A 26,061-nucleotide genomic window follows, 5' to 3' on the forward strand; every position below is an offset into this window, starting at 1 on the left:
AAAGACTGGTTCATAATGTTTAATTTGGGTTCACCAGGAATGCTTCCCTCTGAATTTCATTGGCCTTAGTCCAAACAAAGTTCAAAGTTAATTCATTATCAAAGTTTCTCAAGTTTAAACAATCTCCCTCAAAGGATAATTGGCAGGTCAGTTTATTTGGACTGCACTCCTAAACTGTGGAATTCAATATATAAAGTTACAAGGGATGCAGACTCAGTTGTTACTTTGAAATCCCAGCTCAAAACCTGTTTATTTAACCTTGCTTTTAACTAACATCTTTTTGTCTTTTATTTTCATGTTTGCACTTTATCCCATTGTAAAGACTTTGCACTACATCACCTGTATGATGAGTGCTCTATAAATAAATTAATATTATTAATGTATATATCACCATATAGTACCCTGAGATTCATTTTTTGCTGGCATTCACAGGTGAACAAAGAAATACAATAGAGTCAATGCTTTTGCTGTTGTTTTTGTTATTTGCATTGCTCTGTGAAGCCTGAAGTTCAAAGCTTGAAGTTTGTGGGAGTGATGAAAGGAACTTGTCTTGCTGCTGTTGTTTTGTTGATCATTTTGTTCTGTTTTGTTGTGTTCTGTGTTGTTTAGCCGAGCATGGGGTCCTGGCTTTGATGTTAGAATGTGTGGTGACATTTGTAGGCTGCTCCCAGCACATCCTTGGGTTGTAATTGGTTGTTATTGAAAGCAGTGTATTTCACTGCTTTGATGTATATGTGATAAAGGAATCAGAATATGATGATGTATTCTTTCTGCAAAATGAATTTTAAAAATTTATTAATTACTTCATATTTGATAAAATTTGCTTGATAATTGAAGGCCTGTTTTGTGGAGCTGAGATCATTAACTCCATGAGCTACAACTGTTTTCTGTTATAAACACAAGGTTCTGTAGATGTCAGAAATCCAGGGCAGTGCGCACACAGTGCTGGAGAAACTCATCAGATCAGTCAATATCTATCGAAATAAATAAATAGTTGATATTTCAGTCTGAGACCATTAATTCCGATGTTTTCTGCTCGCTGCTACTAAACCACAAGACCATAAGACACAGGAGCAGGAGGAGGCTATTTGGCCTATCAAGTCTGCTCTGCCATTCAATCATGTCTGATTTTTCGTCTCCTCAGCCCTACTCCCTGGCCTTTTCCCTTAAATACACCCAATGACCTGGCCTCCATAGCTGCCTGTGGTAACAAATTCCACAAATTCACCACCCGCTGGCTAAAGAAATTTCTCCGCATCTCTCTTTTAAATGGACACCCCTCTATTCTGCAGCTGTGCCCTCTTGTCCTACACTCTCCCACCATGGGAAACATCCTTTCCACATCTACTCATTCTGTCTTTCAACATCCGTAAGGTTTCAATAAGATCCCCCCTCATCCTTCTGAAGTCCAGCGAGTACTGACCCAGAGCCATCAAATGCTCCTCGTATGATAGTTCTTTAATTCCCGAAACCGTCTTTATGAACCTCCTCTGAATCTTCTCCAATGCTATCACATCTTAGATAAGGAGCCCAAAACTGTTCACAGTACTCAAGGTGAGGCCTCACCTGTGCCCGAAAGCCTCAGCATCGCATCCCTGCTGTATTATATTCTAGACCTCTTGAAATAAATGCTAACATTGCATTTGCGGTCCTCACCACTGACTCAACCTGCAAGTTAACCTTTAAGGTGTTCTGCTCCCAAGTCTCTTTGCATCTCAGATTTTTGGATTTTCTCCCTGTTTAGAAAATAGTCTGCATGTTTATTTCTTCGACCCAAGTGCATGACCATGCATTTTCCAACATTGTATTTCATTTGCTACTTTCTCGCCCATTCTCCAAATTGGCCCAAGTCCTTCTGCAGCTTGCCTGTTAACTTAACACCACCTGCCTCTCCACCAATCTTCGTATCATCTGCAAACTTGGCAACAAAGCCATCTGCTCCATCAGCTAAACCAGGGGTCGGCAACCCGCGGCTCCGGAGCCGCATGTAGCTCTTTCATCGCTGTGCTGCGGCTCCCCGTGGTTTGTTAGTTTTTGAAATGTAATTCGAAATTTGAAGATTATGGTGATCTTGTACAATCTAAAAACGTTGTGGAGACCCCATTTCCTGGCACATCTGAACCGCTCACAATTAGCCACCGTTCCGGCTAAGGGAGATAGCCTACGGGGGTTTGTGAGTACGTGTCTTTTGGAGCATCCGCGCCCACGGGGACGGGTTGAGGGAGGCTTTAAAGCAAGGCTGTTTAGTTCGAATAAAGTTACCTTTGACTGCAGTGTCTTTATTTTAGTGCTGCGTGTAGCACACCACTACAACGTGTTTTTTATCGCTATTAATATACATCACCACTGCCAATGCCTGACACCTCCGCCAGTGCGCGCTTTCTTTTAATTCTTCGATCCAAGGTAGGCTAACTATGGAGTAACCTTCAACCCAACGTCTTTTTTTCAGAGTTCAAAATGTTTTTGTTGCATGCAGAAATTTAATTTCGTTTTCTCTGCAGTTCATCAATTTCATAAATACAACACATTATAGTTTGTTTATACATAGCATAAAGGCAAAAAAAACCGTTGTATGCAGTGTTATTTCATTTTAAATGTCAAACGGGTTTTGTGGCTCCCAGTGTTTTCTTTTCTGTGGGAAATGGGTCCATATTGGCTCTTTCAGTGGTAAACGTTGCCGACCCCTGAGCTAAACCATTTGATATACAGCATAAAAAGTAGTCCCAACACTGACCCCTGCAGTACACTACTAGTCACTGCAGCCAATGGGAAAAGGCTATTTAGCGTCAGCCTCCTTATCTGTGAGGAATTGGTTCCGGGACCCCTCGCAGATATTAAAAAACACGGATGCTCAAGTCCCTTATTCAACCTGTCTCAATGCAGTGGACCTTAGGACCCAGGGTAACCCCAGACCTTATTTAACCTGTCTTAGTGTGGTGGACATTAACACCTGGCGGCGGAGCTCTGAATCCGCAGTGTTTCTGTTCACGAGAATAATCATGATCATGGTTGAAAATAAAATGGAAATAATAAAGCAATCAAAAAGAGGTGAAATGCCATTGTTCATTGGAAAAGTGTTAGGCTATGTTGGTCAATGATCAGAACAATTTTAAAGGATAAAGTGAGAAAGGTCCTGCTCCGATGAAAGGTACAATTATTACTAAACAACACAGTGGTTTAATTATTGGGTTTTGGGGTTTTGAGTTTTTGATCCTCCACGTCAACCCACCAGAGAAGGAGAGTGCACTCGATAGCGGTCTGTCACTGGATTGAATTCGGGAACTTCTGTTCCTGAGCCCGGTGCTGAAACATTCTTAAGTGTTTTATATGCATAGAAAGGTAAAATATAATCTATATACAAAGACAAACTTTCGACTAACTGACGCTAAATAATACTGGATGTACCTGTTCCAACTTAGTATGAGAACTTACGATTTTTTTCGATCCCGATCCACGATAATCCACGCACATCCTTCCTTGTACTTTAAATCATCTCTAGATTACTTATAATACCTAATACAATGTAAATGCTATGTAAACTAGTTGTTATAATGCATTGTTTAGGGAATAATGACAAGAAAAAAAACTCTGTACATGCTCGAACAACAAGTGCTGGAAGAGCACTTCTGGGTTTTCTTGATTCGCGGTTGGTTGAATTCGCGGATGTGGAGGGCCGACTGTACTTTTATTCCCACTTGCTGCCTCCTACCAATCAGCCAATGCTCTATCCATGATAGTAACTTTCCTGTAATACCATGGGCTTGGGAAGCAGCCTTCGTGTGGCACCTAGTCAAAGGCCTTCTGAAATTCCAAATATGCAACATCCACAACATCCCCTTGACCTTAATACTTGTAATCTCCTCAAAGAATTCCAACAGGCTTGTCAGGCAAGATTTTCTCTAAAGGAAACCATGCTGACTTTGTCCTATATCACCAAGCACTCCACAACCTCATCTTTAACAACTGATTCCAACCACTGGGGTCAGGCTAACTGGTCAATAATTTCCTTTCTGCTGCCTTCCTCATTTTTTAAAGTGTGGAATGACATTTGCAATTTTCTAGTCTTCCGGAACCTTGCCAGAATCCAATGATTCTTGAAGATCATTGCTAATGCCTCCACAATCTCTACCTCTACCTCTTTCAGAACCCTAGGGTGCTGTTCAACTGGTTTGGGTGACTTATGTACCTTGAGGTCTTTCAACTTTCCGTGCGCCATCTCCTTTGTAATAGTAACTGTACTCACTTCTCTTCCCTCACACCCTTCAATACCTAGTACACTGCTAGTGTCTTCTACAGTGAAGACTGATATAAAATACTTATTTAGTTCATCTGCCATCTCTTTGTCTCCCTTGATTATTTTTTCTGGCTTCATTTTTTAGAGGTTCTCTCAACTCTCATCTCTTTCATTTATATAATTGAAAAAGCTTTTCGTATCCACCTTGATATTGTGTGTTGGCTTGCTTTCATATTCCAACTTTTCCCTCCTAATTATTCTTTTAGTTGCTTTCTGTAGGTTTTAAAAAAACTTCTCAATCAGCTGTCTTCCTGCTAATTTTTGCTTTGTTGTATGCCCTCTCTTTTGCTTTTACATTAGCCTTGACTTATTTTGCCATTTGAGTATTTCTTTGTTTTTGGAATACATCTATCCTGCACTTTGCTTATTTTCCCCAAGAGCTCAAGCTATTGCTACTCTGCTGTCATCCCTGCCAGTTTCTCCTTCCAATTTACTATGGCCAACTCCTCTCTCATACCACTAATTTCCTTTATTCCACTGAAATACTGCTGTTTCAGACTTTACTTTCTCCCTATCAAATTTCCAAGTTGAACTCAATCATATTGCAATCACTGTCTCCTAAGGGCTCCTTTACCGTAAGCTCCCTAATCGCCTCCAGTATCATTACATTACAGTAATTCATTGCATCCAATCCAGTATAGCTGATCCCCCAGTAGGCTCAATAACAAGCTGCTCTAAAAAGCCATCTCGTATGCATTCAACAAATACACACTCTTGAGATCCATTACCAACCTGGTTTTCCCAATCTAAGTGCATGTTAAAATCTCCCATGATTATCATAATGTCCTTTTTGCACACCTTTTCTATTTTCCATTGCATTCTGTAGTCCACCTCCCAGTTACTGTTTAGAGGCCTGTACATCAGGGTCCTTTACCCTTGCAGTTTCTTAACTCAGCCCACAAGGATTCAACATCTTCTGATCCTGTGTCACATCTTTCTACTGATTTGATGCCATTCTTTACCAGTAGAACCACATCTCTCCCCCCCGTGCCTGCCTTCCTATCCCTCCGATACAACGGTGTAACCTTGGACATTCGGCTTCCAACTACAACCATCCTTCAGCCACAATTTAGTGACAGCCACATCATACTTGACAATCTGTAAAAGTGCAACAAGATCATCCACTTTATTCCTTATACTCTGTATGTTGAGATTTAACACTTTGAGCATTGTATTTGCTACCCTTTTCGATTCTGCATCCCTAATGCTCTGATACTCACCCTGCTGACTGTAATGTTGTCCTGTCTGCCTGCCCTTCCTGACAGTTTGTCTGGAAGTTAACTTTGCTTTTCTTACCATCCGTCCTATCCTGAGTCCCTTCACTGCGGTTTCCATCTCCCTGCCAAATTAGTTTAAACCCTCCACAAAAGCTATAACAACCTGCCTGTAAGAACATTGGTCCCCTTTGGGTTCAGGTGCAACCTGTCCTTTTTGTACAGGTCATACCTCCCCCAGAAGGGATCCCAATGATCCAAGAAACTGAAGTCCTGTCCCCTGCACTAGCTTCTCAGCTATCTGTTTATCTGCCAAATCATTGTTTCTACCTCATTGGCCTGTGGCACAGATGGCAACCCAGAAATTACTCACCTGGAGGTCCTGCTACTCAGCTTTCTGCCTAGCTCTCTAAATGCTCTCCAGGAACTCATTTCTTTTCCTTTGTATGTCATTGGTACCAATATGTATTAAAACATCTGGCTGCTTCCACTCCCTCTCCAAAATGCCATGGATAGGATCTGAGGTGTCCCTGAGCCTGGGACCTGGGAGACAACATATCATCTGGGTGTCTCATTAACGTCCACAGAATCTCGTTTGTTCCTCTGACTATTGAGTCCTCTATCATTACCACTCCCCTCTTTTCCCTCTACACCACAGACCCATGCTCGTTGCCAGTAACTTGGTCTCTGTGGCATTCCTCTGGGAGGTCATATCCAAGAACAGTATTTTTCTTATTGAGCAGAATGGCCAAAGGGGTGCTCTGTGCTAACAGCCTATTCACTGTCCCATTCCTTCTCCTGACAGTCACACAGCTACCCACCTCCTGCAACTTGGGGGTGACTACTTTCCTGTAACTCCGATTGATGAACTCTTCACTCTCCTGTTCAAGCCAAAGGCATCCAACTGCTTCTTCAGATCCCTAGCATCTTCAAGGAGCTACAGCTGGATGAACTTAACTCTGAAGTAGTTCCCTGGGAGACTCTGGGTCTCCCAGGACTCTTGACATCTGGCATGAAGAACATACAATGGTTATTTAAACTCCACTAAGTACCCCTGACACAACAAGGAAAATGGGAAACTTAACAACTAAAAGAGAACTTTGCCTTAAGTTCTAGTTGAGTTCATTTTATTAATGTCCAATTTCACCGAATACTTATTTTCAAAGCAAACATTTTGCACTTCTGTCTGTGATAGTGTTTGCTAATTAACTGAAAATTCATTGGAGCTATCAGGCAATTCATCTTCATTTTTGGTGATGGAATTTTGTGATTTGAAATGTACTGTCAGAAAGAAAGGTTGAAACAATCTATTAGTAATTTTAAAATAAAGTTGGACAGGAAAACAATTTATTGGGATATGGGGCAAAAAGGATAGTTGATATTTGGTGGGATTAAATGAACAGAATGATTTAAAACTCTTACGTTGTGATATGATTTGCCTGTTTTAGCAATCTTTGGGTTAAAATATTTCAAGTAGGGATTTAAAAAACGAGTATAAAACTAAATAGGTGAGTAATCAAATAATTTCTTTATGTAAGTGTCAGAATATTCATTTTGTGTACAGTGAGCACATTGGAAGAGATCCAGAATTGGTTAGCAACTCTATTTGGATACTTTGAGATGGTTGGAAGAGTATCCAATGCTGGAATGCATATCAATTTGTGTTCAAAAATGGGTTACCTCAAAGCCCTAGTGGAATTTGGTTAATTCTACTGATTTAATTAGTCCCTTGACTTTTTTGTGAATTTTGAACCTTTAATAAGGAGTACAGATGTTGATCAGTAAACTTTTGTTAAAATGGAAGTTTTAATTTCTTCCCAGGTTTAACTGTGTAACTCAGCATAATATGGATAATATCTGAAACACGTGCTTATTAAGTCTTTGAGAGCAGATTGACCAAAAAAGGAAGTATTATATTTGTATAATTGTTTATATAATGTATATTTTAGGATATTTGAATAGCATTGTAGGTTTGCCAAATGTTTGATGAGAGAAACCGTATTTTTTTCTATTTACAGCGATTTAAAATAGACGAGACTGAAGATTTGATCTTGTACACATCTTTGAGGTACACACCCCCTCACCTTGAGCAATGATTTTTCTCCATTGTCAACCTTATGGTGGCACAGTAGTATCGTAGTTAGTGCAGTCACTTTAGGATGCTATTGATCACCAATTGGTTTGATTCCCCTTGTTGTCTATGGGGAGTGTATATGTTCTCCCAGTGACCTTGTGTGTTTCCTCTGGGTGCTGCAGCTTCCTCTCGAAAGATGTATGGGTTAGGGTTAGTAAGTTGTGGGCATGCTACGTTGATGCTGGAAGCATGGTGACACTCGTTGTCTACTCCCAGCACATTTGATTATGTAAATGCAAAGCAATGCATCTCACTACGTTTTGATGTTTCGATGTGAATCCTAGTGTGCATAATTTTCAAAATTCATTGCAGTTCTGCACCTAGCCTGCTCTGACACGGCATCTTCCAGATGCTGTATTTTTACCACAATGAAGGGCATGGGAACACTGCCACCTACGCTTTCCCATCCATGTTTCACATCATCCTGATTTGGAAAGATGTCACCACTCCTTTATCATTACTGGATCTCAGTCCTGGAACTTCCTTTGAAAAAAGCCCTGCTTTTTCAAGAGCAATGAGGTATTAATCAACATGACTAGTCCTTGAAAGACAAATTAAAAAAGAAAGCTTTATGATAGCTCTAAGGCCAACTAAAGTAATGTATAAATTAAGACCCAAAATAAATACTGATGACTTTCTTGATAAATTTCTTGCAGTACAGTATTAGTATCTACTTGGTCAAGTTTACAGGCATGCCCAATTTATTGCTCTCGAGGTCAGTAGAATTAAAATTTCTCCTTCTATGGAAGAATGATTCTGTCACTTAAAGGGCACTATCTCCTCAACCATTTTGTGTTTCTTTTCTTTTATTTGGTCTTAGATATAAGAAATAACTGAACAGGGAAGAAGCTGTACATGTAGCTGTTGCATAAAAACATTTCATGTCTCAATGACTCAGTACTTAAACCTCATTCCCACACCCACTCACTGGAAGCAACAAGGCTTCAAGTTTTCTCTGTAGTTTCAGACACTTCAACTACATAATCTAGAAAATGAAGAGGCATGGAAAATAATTGTCAATGCTTTGGATTGAAAATTACTACAAATCCACAATATTATTAACAAAATGAAATAATAGTTGTTACCTTCAACCATTAGGCTTCTGAACCAGAGTGGATAACTTCGTTCACCATGACCTGCAGACTTCCAAAGACACAATTCATGTTCTCAATATTATTTATTTTATTTGTGTTTGCCCAGTTTGTCGTCTTTTGCACATTGGTTTCTTGTCTGTCAGCAGGTTTTTCATTTATTCCATTGTATTTTTGTATCTACATATGAATCGAAAGAAATACTAAAGTAGCTTGTCCTTAACATGGTGCACTTCTGAGACTGGAAAAGAAAAATTGGGTCACAGCCAGTTCCTATTCGTTAACGGATAGTGTAACTAGAACAAGGGAACAGTAATCCCCAAAGAATGTCCCAGCCAGTGTGTAACCTTTGGTTCATAACTGTTGAGATTTACCTTGTACTTTACATTTTAGTTGTAGCAGTAGTGATGTACTGTGCTATTGGATAAGTGTATTTCTATTTGTTCTGTAGAGTTGTTATCTTTTCACACTATTGAAAATTTTTAATCAGAATAGACAATGGAAATATATTTACGAAGCGCATGCGGTATGTCACTTCCACTTCATTCCTCTCTTGTTACTTACCTTCATCTGCCACCCTAATGAAAATTCTTCGCTGTCATCAGGATAAGCCGAGACTGCACTTTTGCATATTTAAAGGAAAATGTTAGGAAGCTGTTCATTCTCAATAGATTGGGTTATTCAGAAGCTGAAGCTTTCAGTTCCTTTTGTGAAGTAACATTTTAGTTTGAATGTAGTTGTTCCTGATTCTTATTTCTTGAAATGTACTTTTCCTAATTTAAAAACCGAAAGTAGTGAAATGCAATCTTTCCCCTTTATCTATTTTATTTTGAATGTTTGTTGTCAAGAGTTGTTTTCAGCCAACGTATCAGAATTGGGTTTAATGTCACTGGCGTATGTTGTGAAATTTGTTAACTTTACTGCAGCAGTACAATGAAATACATGATAAATATAGAGAGAAAAAAAACGGAATTACAGAAAGTATACAAGTCTATTAAATAGTTAAGTTAAAATAAGTAGTGCAAAAAAGTAGTGAGATAGTGTTCATAGGTTCAATGTCCATTTCAGAATTGGATAGCAGAGGGGAAGAAGCTGTTCCTGAAATCACTGAGTGTGTTCCTTCAGGTTTCTGTACCTCCTGCCGAATGGCAGCAATGAGAAGAGGGTATGTCCTTGGTGGTGGGGGTCTTTAATGATGGACACAGCCTTTTTCAGGTCTTGCTCCTTGAAGATGTCATGGATACTGCAAAAGTTAGTACCTGTTGTGGAGCTGACTAATTTTACATGTTCTGCCACTCTTGTGCAGGTACTCCATCTAGCCCTGCCACTTTGTGAGGGCTCACCCTCTTGAAAGACAGCCAGATGTTGGCCTCTGAGACAGATCGCAGCATCACTGATTGCTGCAGGGGTCCTTGTTGTTGTGGCTTTATTCTCCCTTTCAAAGCCATTGAACCAGTGTCTATAGGCCATTACTTCCTCCAGACCTAGCATGCATCTGATGTCACCTCCAACTTCTCTCAGAATTGTTTCTTGGCGGTTGAAGTAGCCCTCTGCGTCATACCTGGTTTTCTTATACAGACCTGGATTGCCAGGATTAAATACCATAGCCCTTAGCAGACTTCGAATCTCCTGGTTCGTTCACAGGTTTTGGTTTGGGAGTGTATAGTAGTTCTCGTAGGCATACACTCATCCACAGAGGCTTTAATGAAGTCGGTGACATCTGTGGCATACTCATCGAGACTCAACTTACTCCCTGAATACAGTCCTGTCCACAGATTCAAAGCAGTCCTATAAGCCTCCTGTGCCTTCCTGGTCTGTACCTTCTTGGCCCTCACTACTGGTGCTGCAGTCTTCCGTCTCTGTCTGTACTCTGGGAGTAGGAGTACAGCCTGGTGGTTAGATATGCTGAAGTGTGGACATGGAATAGCAAGGCATGCACTCTTGATCTTCGTATAACAGTGGTCCAGTGTGTTATTTCCTCTGGTACAACAGGTGATTTGTTGATGATAATTATTTCGTGACTTTAGCAAGCTGGCCTGGTTAAAATCCCCCAAAATGATGGCGAAGGCATCAGGATATGTTTTTTCATGCCTGTTGATTGTATTGCTCAGTTCGATTTTTTTTGACGTTGGCCTGAGGTGGAATGTACACCACTATGAAAATGATCGCTGAAATCTCCTGTGGCAGTTAAAATGGTCAGCGCTTGATTATAAGGTATTCCAGATCTGGTGAGCAATATTGGGATGTGCAGTCCTGGTGGTGCTGGACTTGTAGTGTCTCCCTGATGGCAATTTGGTGAATAGGTGACTGCGAGGGTGGGTGCAGTCAGCAGCTCTTTTCTTCGCTCTGGTGATTGGTCTTTTAATGTCAGCAGCTGACAACCAGTGATCTTCTCTGCTGTGTAGACCACTTGCTGCAACTTAGACTTGGAGAGGGAGGAGGAGGCAAGAAACCAAATGGTGTTGGAGGTGATCACAACACTTTCAATGATGGCTGAATAAAAATTCATCAGAATACACCCTGAGATGTTAAGTTTCCTAAGCTGGCGTAGGAAATACAGTCTCTGCTGAGCTTTCTTTATGATGAGTGTAAGTGCCTGTCCCATTTCAATGTATTGGTAATGGTAGTCCCCAGGAATTTGACTCAACCACTCACACAGGCTGATCATTAATTTCCAAGAGGGTCCTTCCCTTGGGGTTGTCGATGGAAGTCCATCCTTATTTCTGCTGTCTTGATAGCATTGAGCTCCAAGTTGTTATGAGTTCACCATGTTGCAAAATGGCCTACCTCTTTAATAGCAGGTCATATCATTATTGGAGATGAGACCAGCTACTGTTGTTTCATCAGTGAACTTTAGGATTTTAATCGATTGTTCTATAGAGGTAGTCATTTTGTAAAAAGTGAGAACAGAATCATTGGCAGTGCATGCCCCTGGAGATAGCCTGTGCTTTATAGACATTGGTTTGGATAAGTAGGAGCCCAGCCTTGTATATTGCATCATTTCCGTCAGGTAATTTCTCATCTGCTGACAGATACTTTAGGGTACAATTAACTCGGTTAGCTTGCTGTAGAACATCTCTGGAGCAATAATGTTGAAGATGGAGCTAAAATCCACAAACAAGATCCAGTCCAAATGTTGAAGAATGTAATGAAAGCACAAGTTAACTACATCTTCAACTGAGTGATTTGCTGTATTATCAAATTGTAGCGGGTCAAGAAGACCTCTACAATTATTACTTAGTAATAAGTAGCGGATTTAAGGTAGGTCAACATATGACGTTCAAAGGTTTTCATAACTACTGACGTCAGAGTGACTGACCTATAATAATTTAGTCCAGTAAACTTGTCTTTCTTGGGAACTGGAACAATTTATGGACTTTAAACTAGTCCTGAATCCTGCATAATTGCAGGGATGTGTTAAATATCTCAGTGACGACAGATGCTAGCTAATCTGGACAGTGCCTTAGAGTACTAGGTGAGAGACCATTAGGACCTGTAGCTTTCCTAATAGCATGTTTTCCAAATAGTCTGCAAACATCTTGCTTCACAGAAAGTATGGGCAGAGGAGGCTGAAGAAGGTGAATGGAGCTGGAATAAAGGGGATGGTGATGTTGGAGCAGTTGTGAAAGGGAGCGGGGTAGGGGCTCAGCATATCAGAATTAGGGGAAGTAAAGAGATTACACCTGTTGCATTGCTAAAAATGCTGGTGTTTGAGTTTATAGAAGTATGGGAATGTGAAATTCAGTTCTGTTCCACTTTTAAATAATCATTGCTCTGTGTCTTAAACTTTTTTGATTTGCATTTGTTCTAAAATCTGCTATTTATTTTTGTTTCACACTTCAGTGTGTTGAAGGAACAAGTTGCAGGTTTCCTGAACCTTTGAATGTGGGAAATTTTTGAAATAAAGACTTTCTGGCATCACATCTATTTGGCTGAAGAATTTTTAAAAATTGTGCTTTATTGTGGATTCCCCATCAAAAGGTTTTCTGTTTCCCATCAAATTTATTATTGGAATTATTTGGATTATATCATCCTATAATTTAGATGCAAAATTTGGCCATGTGCAATCTGCCATCAATTTAACCATCTCAGTCCAAGGATCATTCTAGTCAATCTGCACTCAATGACCACTTTATTAGGTATGCTTGTACACCTGCTTATTAATGCAAATCTGTCAAGTAACACTCAATACTGGAGAAACTCAGAAGGCCAGGCACCATCTATGGAAAAGAGTACAGTTGACATTTCGGCCCACGACTCTTCAGGATTTTTCTATAGTTGCTGCCTGGCCTGCTGAGTTCCTCCAACATTTTTTGTGTTGTGTTGACTGTGGAATGATTGTTGGTGCCAAACAGAGTGGTTTGAGTATCTCAGGAACAGCTGATATCCTGAGATTTTCATATAGTCTATAGAGTTTATAGAGATCAGTGCGAAAAACAAAAAAAAAACGGTGAGTGGCAGTCCTGTGGATAAAAATGCCTTGTTAGTGAGAGAGGTCAGAGGAGAATGACTGGATGGGATCACAGTGGCAGGAGGGCAACAGTAATTCAAGTAACCGTACATTATAACAGTGGTGTGCAGAAGAACACTGTTGAACCTTGAAGTGGCGTGCTATATCACACTGGGTTCCACACCTATATCCAATAAAGTGGCCACTGTGTATGTTTCTGCTGCTGACAGGGATATCATATTGTGGCGACCCCCTTTCTGTGCAGGTGAACCGGCTCACAAATAGCCAGCGCGCAGGGAGAGACTTTGGTAATGCACCTCTGATGTCATTTCCACCCAGAGAGGGCGGGTGCAAGGGATTAAATGCCAGCGCCACGAAGTTTGAATAAACTAGTCTCGAAACGACTTACCGACTGTGTTGTCTGTAGCTCTGTATGTAGTACATTGCTACAATATATTTGTTTTCAATGGTTATATTGATTGCAGACCTGAAATTTTGAGTTCTTGGCACAATGTCTGTGCAGAGTTAATTTGACAAAGTTGTCACCTCTTTTACATCTTTGTGAAAATGTGCCATCCAAATTGATTGCTTCAGAGCACTTTATTGGCCAACAGCTTGTTTTGTGCATGTCAAGGTGAATGATGTTGGTGCAGGGAATAATGCAGCAAGAATTTTGGGCATCTGTCTTTGATTTTTGGCTCTTCAATGCCATGTATAATACAGTGACTTTACAAAGAAAGCATAAAGCTTCTCAGTGCTGTTTCAAAAATGTGTGCCAGAGCAATTTCCTACACAAGCTTTTTTCTCAAATTTCAATTACCCATTACCCAGTGGCTTCTGTGTGATAATGAACTCATTGGCATTATCACTTAGGAACTGGATCAAGACTGGAGAGCTGAGTTCCAAGATTATTGAAACTTGGAAACATTCCAGCCAGACTTTGACCCCATCAGTTTGGCCTGAAATACCATCAAGCGTAGGTGAAAGCTGGAGACTAATCCAGTGCCTTTAAAAGGCCACAGTATGTTAGTGGAATTGTCATGGGTTCAGAATGCCTTCTGAGTCAAAGTTCAATTGGCCTTTAAGAGCTATTATATATAAATTTTACTTCTTGGTCTTCCAACTTGGGTTTAGTGATCTTGAACCTATGTTTGGGCAACATGTAGTTCATTATTTTTAACTGTTTGTTTATTTTCCAACATTATGCAGCCAGAGGTTCACATATTCCTGTTCACAAGCCAGAAGATTTTTTAAAAAACTGAACATTATTTGTGTGGGAGGCTTGGGGTGTAGGTTTTGGATTAACTTCAGGCATTTATTAGACAGGAGAGAATTTTGCTATTTGTGATTGCATTTTAAATTTATTATTTGAATATGATGCTATCTGCACAAATTAATCCTGTATTGGACGTGAATTTACATGTATATATTTACTTGTGAATTTACATGTGTATATCATGTGTGAAATCAGTTCAAGTTTCATATAAATAAAAATATAGAAGGCAGCCATTTAAAAACTAACACAAATTCAGTCAACTTTTTCAAGAGTTTTTACTTAACTGTATTGATAAATATTGCACTTTAAACTTTACAATGCATTGTGAAAATAGGATAAAATTTAAAAAAACACATGTAATTCAGTTCTTCCAATTACTAATATATGGTCCGTATATTTCCCAAGTTTCTGGAGGTATGGAGATTGTTGAATTTTTTTCATAGTACATTATCCATTATGACATTGAACATTTCCTTTCCATTTTAAAACTTAGATACTTTTGGACAGATTAATTTTAGTTTTGGAGGGGTTCAGTGAGCAGCAGCTGATTATGTTGGGAATCTGTTGAACAGTTTCCATCACCTGCTGGAACTAGGTTTGGAATGGAATTTTTCCTGCCTTGTGCATCCTTTTGAAGCCTGTTGATCTTCTGATTCTACACTGCAGATTTTAAGTTGCACTAAGTTGAATTTTTTTTCTCTTGAGGTGGGTTTAAATATAATCTCAAAGTCTTATGTTGTAAGACTGCACCTTAATCTTGGCTCATCCACTGAAACCTTTAACTTAGTAAAATGGTTTATTATATCCATGTACCAAGGTACAGTGGGAAATTTTCCCTTGCATACTGTTCATAAATAGCGGTTAGCGTAACACTACTATCACACTAGCAACCAGAGTTCAATTCTGTGGCTGTCTGTAATAGAGGTTTTACGTTCTCCCTGTGAACATGTGGTCTGGTTTCCTCCCACATTCGAAATAAATATGGCTTGATAGGTTAATTGGGTGGCACGGGCTTGTTGGGCCAGAAGAACCTGCTACCATTCTGTATCTCTAAATAAAGAAAATAAAATACACAGTGCATTGACGTAGTACAAAGTAAAACAGTAACAATGAAGATTAAAGTGTAGAAGCTGCAGTTAAAGTGTAGTGCAGGCAGATAATAAGGTGCAGGGTCACGTTGAGGAAGATTGTGTGGTCTGGAGTTCATCTTTCTTAAACAAAAGGTCCTTTCAAGTGTCTTTTAACAGTAAGATAGCTCCTGCAACCTGATTATATGTGCTTTCAGGCTTCTTGATCTTCTGACTCTGGATTCTAGTATTCTAACCCATGCCTGGCTGGCCTCATAGATTTGAGATAATCTTTTTAAGTTAGTGGATCTATGGAAAGGGCAGGTTGTCTTATGGGGTAGGTTGGGTAGTCTGGTTTTGAATCTGCTGGTGTTTAGAAGAGCAGAAGGGGATGTGGAGATCATTGCTGTTTTTGGTGAAATCTAGAACCTTTGAGTCACTGTTTAAGGATTAGCTTTATTTATCACATGTACATCAAAATATACAGTGACATGCATTCTTTATGTCAAATCAAATCAGTGAGGTTGTGCTGAGCAGCCCACAAGTATCCCCATGCTTCTGGCACCAACGTAGCGTACCCACAACTCACCCTAACTGTACATGTTTGGGATGTGAGGAAATCCACGCAGTCAAGGGGAGAATGTACAGCCAGCAGTGGGAATCAAACTTTGATCTTACCGTCGGCACTGTCACAGTGTAACGTTAACTGCTTTGCTACCATGTTGCCCCAAATATATAGGTTTGCAACTGATGAAACTGGGATATCATAAAGAATCAGGAGGTTGGGTAGCTTCTATAGAAAAAATTAATGCTCAAAGTAACTCCATTATCTAAGTATGTACATGTCACCATATACTTCCATGAGATTCATTTTAAAGTGCAGATACAAAATGAAGCAAATAAATAATGCAAAGAACATGAGCAGGAGGATCCTTGGAAGTGGGTCCATAGATTGTGGAATCAGTTCAGGTGAGGTGGTTCAGGAGCCTCATGGTTGAAAGTAATAACATTTCCTGTTCATGGTGCTGTGGGACCAGCTCCTACCACCTCCCAGATGGCAGCAGTGAGAAGAGAGTATGACTTAGATAGTGTGAGTATTTGATGCTGTTTTCTTGTGGCAGAGTTTGATGTAAATGTGTTCAATGGTAGGATGAAAGTTTATGATGGACTGACCTGTATCTCCCACTTTGTTTCAAGTTGAAGAGCTTTGATAACAATTAGTTGCAATAAGGGAGAGATGGAAGAAAAAATTATAACCTTGACAGGGTTCCACATTTACCTAGATGATTCTGATGACCTATAGATTAAGGCCATTTGGTAGAAGATGAATGAAGTTGTTGGAGAGAAAGCAATTAAATGGAAATGTTAAAGCTGTGAAGTGCAGATCAAACCTGTTGCTGAAGCTACAAGACTCAAGATCAGAATTATGCTCTTCAGCTCATCAGATCTGTCTTGTCATATTCAGTTCCATGTTCTGTTTTCAAGAAATATGCAGAGTAATGCCTCCAGAACTGCTTTGCCTCTTTAACCTCTTAGGAATGAGCACATGTCCTGATGAAGCTTCTTAGCCTGAAATGTTGGCTCTTCATTCCTCTCCATAGATGATGCTTGACCTGCTGAGTTCCTCCAGCATTTTTGTGTGTGTGTGTGCGCGTGTGTTACTCTGGATTTCCAGCATCTGGAGAATCTCTCGTGTTTTGTCTTTTTGGAAGTGCATTGAAATACACCTAAGTACAATTTTTGGTCAACTTACCCCAAAATATCCTTTGATTTTTTTTCAACCAATTTTGTTTGGTGAAATGCTGTGAGATATTGCAGATTAAAGAGAAGTCTCCTTATCACTCAAATCTGACCCAGGTTTTTATTTAACTAATCTCTCCTTGAAGGCATGATATCTGAAATTAATTGCTCCAGGTGCATCTGCAAGGTTGAATCACAAAGACTTTGAATGCTGCCCAATATTTCACCACTGGTGTTGACGGTCATTCATTGGAAAAGTGTTCTTCACCCCATATCCTTCATACTTCGGAACATTTTATGGATGCTTCCGTCAATCATTTGTTTTAACTGTCTAATTTCAAAGTATATTACCTTATCTGATTTCATGTCTATGCACAGTTGCTTATGCTAGCCACTTGGCTTTAATCAATCTCCTTTTAGATTGCTCATGTTGTTTGGGTTTCAGTCAGTTTATGAAATTCAACAGTGAGACCTTTCCTGCATTTTCTTTTCAGAACAAATTGTAGACCTATGCTGACTGTTACAGTCTCGTGCATTGTAGTAGGTTTGCAAATTAAAAGTATTCCTTCCTAGTGAACTGTTGTAGTTTGACAATTTCCCAGATATTGTAACTTTTTTGTCACACAGCAAAAGGCATTTCTTCATTTTTACATAGTTTTTGGATCGCTTTTTATTCCTTCTGTTCCAGGTCTTTCTAATTGTTTCATTGTGAATTTGAGCGCTTAGATTACAGCATATTGAATTTGATTTTAATAAATCAGTCATGATAGAATGGTGAAGCAGGCTTGATGGACTGAATGGTCTAGTTTTGCTCCTTTGTTTTATGGTCTTGTGATATTAGAAATAGTGAAATTAATAGCATCAACTTGAAGTAGAAATATTCTTACTAGTGTTTGAGACCTGCTCAAGCTTATATAGTACTATGTCACACAACCTTGCCCTTTGGCCCATCTAGTCCATACCAAACTATTATACTGCCTTGTTCCATTAATCTGTACCTGGACGGTAGGCCTTCATACCCTGCCGTATATTAACTGAACTTCTCTTAAATGTTGAAATCAAACCCACATCTACCACTTCTCTCACCACCCTCTGAATGGTTCCCCCTCACGTTCTCCTTAAACATTTCACCTTTCACCCTTAACTGATGTCCTCTAGTTTTGTAGTTCATAGGCACAAATTTTGTAAAGTCAAAATGCTTTCATAAGTAACTAAATGTATAGTTTCCAAATGTCAATTTTAAGATAAAGAGCAGTAAATAGTTAAAGAAAAATCTAAATCAAATCAAATTTTGGTGTGACCACCGTTGCCTTTAAAACTGCATCAATTCTCTTGGGCACAGTGTCATACAGTTTTATAAGAAAATTGGCTTGTAGGTTGTTCCGAGCATCTTGAATCTTGGCACAGTTCTTCTGCAGACCGTCTTGTTTTTTTCTTTTTCTCCAGGTAATACCAAACGGCCTCAATGGTCAGGGCTCTAGGGAGGCCATAGAATCTGAAATCATGTAAAAAAAAGTCTAGGGTGCCTGAGACGTCTGCATCCAAGCACAGTGGAAAAAGCCTTTTGGCATTTACCTTTCTATACTCATAATTTTCTGCACATCTGTCATATCTCCCCTCATTCTGCAATGCTCCAGGGAATAAAATACTATTACAAGTTAGAGATTTGCAGTAATAACATGTATGCAAGCACATTAAATTAATTTAAAAGTTAGCTTGTAGATCTTGAAACATGTTAGTATTTTGATGAAATCAGGTATCTTGGTACATTTACCAAAAATAAATTAAGTTTTCAATTACAGTGCTCTTAATGGAGAATGGAACTCTTTGCTTAGCTAGTTGTAAAGAGGGCTGCAATCTCTAATCATATCTCCAGTTTAATCACTTTCTAAGCTTGTCTCTGTCCTGAACCTCTTCAAAGTCATAAATCCCCAATAATTCAATCACAAACAAGAGAAAATCTCCAGATGCTGGAAATCCAAGCAACACACAAAATGCTGGTGGAACTCAGCATGCCAGGCAGCATCTGTGGGGGAAAAAAAGTACAGTTAATGGCTCGAGCCGAGACTCCTCGGCAGGACTGAGACACTCTTGTTTCTTTGAAGCTTCAGTTTTCCATGTTCTTAATACTTCAATTAACCACAATCGTCTTTACTATAAATTCTAAAACTGCCTCTTAATGGTCTGTTGTGTTTTTGCAGAGGGTACAGTGATCAAAAGAATAATTAGATACTAAGGTTTTCAGTTAAGCTTTGCTAAATCATGGCACAGTAGAATATGGAATACAATATTTTAAAACCTTTCTAAAACAGTAGTAGGATACTATGTCAACTAAATCGAGAACTGCAGCCAGACTACTTGTAAATTAAGCTTAAACGTGCTTTGAATAATGTATTTTGGTAACTGCTAGTACTGGAAGCTTGTTAAATTTAGGAGCTGGGACGTTTTCGACTGGGGGCACAGCCAAAGAATATAAGGATGTCCCTTTTGAAGAGAGATGATGAATATCTTTAGCTAGAGGGTGGTAAATCTGTGGAATTGTGATAGATGGCTGTGAAGGTCAAGTCATTGGGTATACCTAAAGCTGAGGAAAATGGGTTCTTGGTTAGTCAGTGTATTAAAGGTTATGAGGAGAGTGAGGTTGATAAATCATCCAGGATGTAATGGTGGAGCAGACTCAATGGGCCGAATGATCTAAATTTGTTCATATGATTTATGGTCTTGTTTCTGAAAGCTTGTAGATTCAGATTCATTTTATTTCTCACGTGCTCATTGAAATATACTGTGGAATAAGTCATTCGTGTTAGCAAGCAACACAATCTGAGGATGTTTTGGGGGCAACCGACAGGTATCAGCACACATTCTGGCGTCAACATAACATGCCCCTGGTGAGATGCAGCTTGGCGTGTCAGAGTTTGGAGTTCAATTCTGGTGTCTTCTGTAAGAAATTTGTATGTTATTCCTATGGGTTTATTGCATATGTTTCCTCCAGGTGCTCCAGTCTCCTCCCACAGCCCAAAGACGTACCAATTAGCAGGTTAATTGGTCATTGTAAATTGCTTTGTGATTTGGCTAGGATTGAATTGATTGGTTGCTGGGTGGTTTGTTGGCCTGTTCTGCATGGTATATCTAAATAAATAAACAACACAAGCAACAACAGGAGCATATATACAACCCCTGGAGAAAATATGCAAATGTTTTGTCCTTTGAATCAGTCATTTGACAGACTTCATAAACATCCAAAGGGCTATTACAGCTTTGTTTCCAGTTAAGCCAAACCAAGGGAATTAAAATACTTTTTAAAATCTCCTTTTTGAGGTGTGTGAAATTCAAGATAAAACTTGTTTTTCTTAAAGCTTCTGTTGTCACATTTGGGTAAAGAACTGAAAGTGCAATTTGAAAGAAGGTATTGCATTCTTGAATGTATTGGAAGACCTGACTCTGAAAAGTTTGAAAAATGATTTTCTTGAGAGACGTGCTTTTCTGTTTGTGTTACTGGGGTGGACAAAATCTCTTGCAAAGTTGAATAGGTTACGATATACGTTAATAACATTAGACATAGGAGTAGGATTAGGCTATTCGGCCCATTGAGTCTACCCTGTCATTCCACAAAGAAGAAAAAAATCAGCAAATACTGGAAATCCAAGTAACATAAAAAAATGCTGGAGGAACTCAGTAGACCAAGCAGCATCTATGGGAATGAATACAGTCACCATTTTGGGTTGAGACCGCTTATCAGGACTGGAGAAAAAAAGAGGAGTCAGAGTAAGAAGGGTTGGGGGAGGGGCTGCCATGTCTGATTTACTTACTATCAACCCCATTCTCCCCATATACCCCTGACGCCCTAATGAAGAACCTATCAACCTCCACTTGATCTCCTTGGGTTTCTTCTTGGTCTCTTCTGTGATCTGTGAAATTGTAGAAACAGGTTGTGTTGATTGATAAATTGGAGCTGATTTATTCTCAAATCAGGCTCCGTTCACTATAAAGGTAACTGAGGATGAGTAGTGATCTTTTCATGAAAATAAGACATGGTTCTGTGAACTTTGGTGACCAATGGCCATTTTCAGTAAAAAAAAAGCTGCACAATATTTTGAAATGGGGAAAATGCATACTAGAATTGTAAAATAATCAAGTATGTAATTGTTAACAATGTAAGTGACAGTCATTAAATTCTTTTGTTGTCAATATGTAATGAAGCTCTAAATTGGCAATGTGGCAGTGGAAAGAATAAAGATTGCAGCAGACCACAGAAGTCTTTGTTTCTCTGAGACATTTAGAGAACCTAACATATCATGTGTCAAGTTGGTTGCAGATGGCTCAAGTAGAACAACTGGACTTTGTAGGAAAGGAATATCTGACAATTTCTTTTTGTGTGATTCGTGGTTGATCATGTGTTTGCAAATGTTGCCCTCTGTCCCGCAAACAGTAAATCCTGGTGAGAGTGGATTATTTTCTCAAGCTTCGAAGCCATTCTGATGGCAGATATAAAAGATGAAATTTACTGTGACCTCTGGTGTGCCAGCAAAGCCTCCAATCATCCATAAAATAAAGTTTGAAGGCCTACACCGCATGCAGGACTAATCTCAGTGTTCGCCAAGCAGCATCTGTCTGTATGTTCTGCTAGCATGGACTGAAGAAAGACCATAAACCTATCTGCACAGTCCTCAAAATCAAAATGGATAGTGGTGTTCATGGACTGTTCAGAAATCTGGTAGTGGAAGGGTCAAAGCTGTTCCTGAAATGCTGACACTGTGCCTTCAGGCTCCAATTCCACCTTCCTGATGGTAGTGCTAGGAGGGCAAGTACTGGATAGTGAGGGTCCTTGATGATGGATGCCACATTCCTAAGGCATTGTCTTTGAAGATGTCCTCAATGATGAGGAGGCAAGTGCCCTTGATGGAGTTGGCTAAGTGAACACTCCTCTGCAGTCTTTTCCGATTCAGTGCATCATAAACTTTTAAACTTGCGCTTCTACAAGATGCTTTGAGACTGCTGATTACTTATAACATGTTTTGTTTTTAACTCCAGTTCAAATAGTTCCGTCAAAATAATATTTAAATGTTTCTGATTCGCTGTAACTTAAAAATATGGAGGCTTATGTGTTCATTTCCAAATGAAGTTATCTTCATTTGTTCAGCTTTTCATTTCTATTCATTAGTTTTGAAAAACTAATGAAATGATTCTGCCTTGCTTGAGAAATCAGGCAAATGATTTTTTGTCCAAACATTGAAACACAAACACTAAGTCCATCAGAATACATGGTATATCCTGATAGCCTCTAAAATCTCTCTGATTACATGCCCCTCTCTTTACCTCATTATCATTTAATAAACAGTATCTGTTTAGGCATCTAAGCAGGCATCTGAAACCAACAGTCGATGAGCACCAATTATTGACATTTTGATTATTGAGTACTGTATAGTCTTGCACTCTTTTCTGAAGGGATTTATGCAAGTTGAACAGATTTATAAAACTTAGCAGTGCAAATTGTACTTCCATGGCTAATCTTTTTCAAATGGTTTGGCAAGACCTTTTCTGTTAAGTGTTTGTGCAAGTTCAGTAATTGTGAGCATGAACTCTTCAGCATGTTTAAATCCTGACTAAACAACTTAATAAAGCTTGCTTGTGTTGTGTGACTGTATGAAATAAAAACAAAGTGTGGACTAAAATATTTAGCAAATCACTCAGTCACTGCATAATACATTTGTGGTTTATAAAGCATGAATAAGCCTAACTTCAGATGTCATTTGTAGCAGTAATGCATTGAGGGGAATTGTTATTTGCTTTGGATTTTTGTTTTGAACACTCCATAAATTATTTTATTTTGTTTTAGTGATGAACATAACAAAAATGTTGGCCCTATGAGCAATTCTGATGAAGGTTTGACGTTTGAAATGTAAGCTCATCTTTCCTTCAGCAATTGCAAAGTCCCTTGTGAATTTGATGCAATTTGTCCTATTTTCAGCCTTCATAAACAATCTGCAAGTCTTTTATCATCAGTTCATTGTTATTCCGATTCCACTCAGAAATGCAGTTTGTGTGAGGAAATCTGAGTGTGAATAATATGGGCTATAAAGCCTAATTTTCTCTTACGTTTAATGTGCTTGATCTGACTTGAATTTGAAATACTGGTTAGGAAACTGAAAACACGTGGAGAACTGATCTGATTTGGAATGCTGTTTCTGTATCCAGATCAGTTATCAAATGATTATTGTGCTTATTTTGATTAAGTTCATGTAACAGTGCTTGAGATGAATTTTCTTACTCTTGCATCTCTGCGAAATATTTATAAATATTTTTGTATCTTTTGTAGGCATGTATAGATGATAATTTGGATATGGTGAAATTCCTAGTGGAACATTCTGCAAATATTAACCAGCCAGATAACGAAGGTTGGATCCCACTACATGCAGCTGCTTCTTGTGGATATGCAGATATAGCAATGTAAGTACTGGGCATTCCTGTTTTTAAAACAAAATTGCTTCATGCTTTTTATTAATTGTCATTTGGTAATATGGAGTCTGGAGAGGAAAACCTAGAACCAAGTGTCCAGACTTCCATTTGATTTTGTAACATTGATTTTAGGGTTGGGAAGCAATATCAGTGTGAAAATTCTGCTCTGTGCAAGGTTTAAATTATTTCAGTCGAGTAAAAGCTTTGCCCTGTACGTGGTATAGTTAATAAATATTTTGCATTGTATGGGCCATGATGTTGAAGCTATGACTGAGAAAAATCATTATTTCAGCCTTTTAATCAAAAGGACATGGGCACTATTTCCATTGAGTTAAATTCTTCAGGCACTTGATAATTACAAGGCTTGGACAGATGCTGAAAATCCAGAGCAACAGACAAAATGCTGGAGGAACTCAGCAGGCCAGGCAGCGCCTATGGAGAGGCTGAAACAGCTGACTTGAGTCTTAATGAAGGGTCACAGTCCAAAATGTCGACTATTTATTCCCTTCCATAAAGGCTGTCTGACGTGCTGAGTTCTTCTATAATTTTGTGTTGCTCAAGAATTCAAATACTTTTTAAAGGTTCATTTTGTTGTTGAAGTATGCATGTACAATAGAACTTTGATATTTATCTTCAAGTAGTCAGGAAATACAGGAAAGCCACGGAAGTTGTTGAAAGAAAAGACATCAACCCCCCCCCCCCCGCACAGAAATAAAGAAAACTCACAAACCCAAAACCCCCAACCCCCTCTCTCATACAAAAGCCAACAGATTGCCCACCCAGTATATGGCAGCCAGAAAATCATAAACCTCAGACCCCCCAACCCACTCCCCCCTCACTTGGAAAAGAACAGCAACATCATCAAACCTCCAATCCTCTGTCCCACACACAAAAACCAACAGATTGCTCACACAGAGAAACCAACGAGAACATCAGACCCCAAATCCCCAACCTCTCCTTTGCAAAAACCAATACACTGACTGCCCCCACCCCCCGAAACATAAAAGATATCCACTCTTGCCAGTGTATGCGGTGGCCAGATTCTGGAAATAAAAACTCACTGAATGCCATTGTTTTATTTGCTTCATGACTGTTATGGCTTAAGCTTTTTGACCAAGTTGGACCACCACTGTTAGAACAGGCAGATTTTCATCTGATGAGAAATGGCCATTAGTCACATACTACTAGTTAAATTGGCAAAAGTTGCAATGATATTTCATAACTCATTAAATTTCAAGATTCAAAGTTAGGTGGCACTTTACTGTTCACTTCAGTTTTGACCAACTTTACTGACATCCTTCTGCTTTAACTTGGGGGTGTGAAGCTAATCTTGTATTGAAAATGCAGTAATATCACCACCCAGTAAAACTAGCTATTATATATTAAGCAACTTAAAAAAAGAATAATGGTAGTCACCTGTAGTGAATGGTGTAACTACAGTACTGGAAAGCCCCTTTGGATTAATGTTAGATGTTTGGATTTTAGTGAGTCAGTTAGAATATCTAATTAAAATCAAGCACTGAAATGGTTTACTTTGAGTGTATGTTCTCATCTTGTGATTGTTTCATTTAAGTTAGATATATTTGGCTTGGAGAGCATTCAAATACAACTTCCAACATGGGAATTGAAAGAGCAGGAGGACATGGTCCCTTAAAGGCCACAGCTGATCTGATAACTGAATTTCGGCATTCCCCAATAACCTACCATCCCATACCTATTAAACATATGTGTAAGTTTATCTTAACCATTCAAAGACTTTGGTGGTACTGTAGCGGTGTGCTACACGCAGCGCTAAAATTATGACACGGAGTCGGTAACTGCAGTCGAAGGAAAAAAACTTTATTCGAAATCTTCAGCCTCACTTTTAAGCCTCCCTCACCCTGCCCCCCATGGCGCAGAGCTCTGTGCTCGCAAACTCCCGTAGGCTATCTAATTGTGAGTCGGTTCGGATGTGCCAGGAAATGGGTCGCCACATAACCCCCCCCCCCAGAACCGGCGATACACCCCCCAATGTCCACAGTCTGGGCCAGAACCTGCTCGGGAGGTCGGCCTCTGCGCCGAGGTGCCGGAAACTCGGCCGGTTGCGCCAGGTCCACATGGGCCGGTTTGAGGCGGTCCACCGTGAAAACCTCCTCTTTCCCCCCAACGTCCAGCACGAACGTGGACCTGTTGTTCTGGAGCACCATAAACGGCCCCTCGTATGGCCGCTGCAGCGGTGGCCGATGCCCGCCCCTTCGTACAAACACAAACTTACAGTTCTGTAGGTCTTTGGGTACGCAGGTCGGGTGCCGCCCGTGCTGTGAAGTGGGTTTGGGGGCCAGGTTACCGAGCTTCTCGCG

General features: G+C 39.5%; 1 protein-coding gene across 4 annotated transcripts in view; it reads left to right on the forward strand.

The window, feature by feature from the left end:
- ppp1r12a (protein phosphatase 1, regulatory subunit 12A) overlaps window positions 1–26,061 on the forward strand; it is a 238,941-nt gene that overhangs the window by 33,020 nt on the left and 179,860 nt on the right. For all 4 annotated transcript variants that reach the window (XM_059977568.1, XM_059977565.1, XM_059977566.1 and 1 more), the window contains exon 2: window positions 23,583–23,713. In XM_059977568.1, coding sequence (XP_059833551.1) covers window positions 23,583–23,713 — 131 coding nt within the window. The remainder of the gene's footprint in view (window positions 1–23,582; window positions 23,714–26,061) is intronic.

This window comes from Hypanus sabinus, chromosome 8 (assembly GCF_030144855.1).
Source record: "Hypanus sabinus isolate sHypSab1 chromosome 8, sHypSab1.hap1, whole genome shotgun sequence".
In the NCBI taxonomy this organism is placed as follows: Eukaryota; Metazoa; Chordata; class Chondrichthyes; order Myliobatiformes; family Dasyatidae; genus Hypanus; species Hypanus sabinus.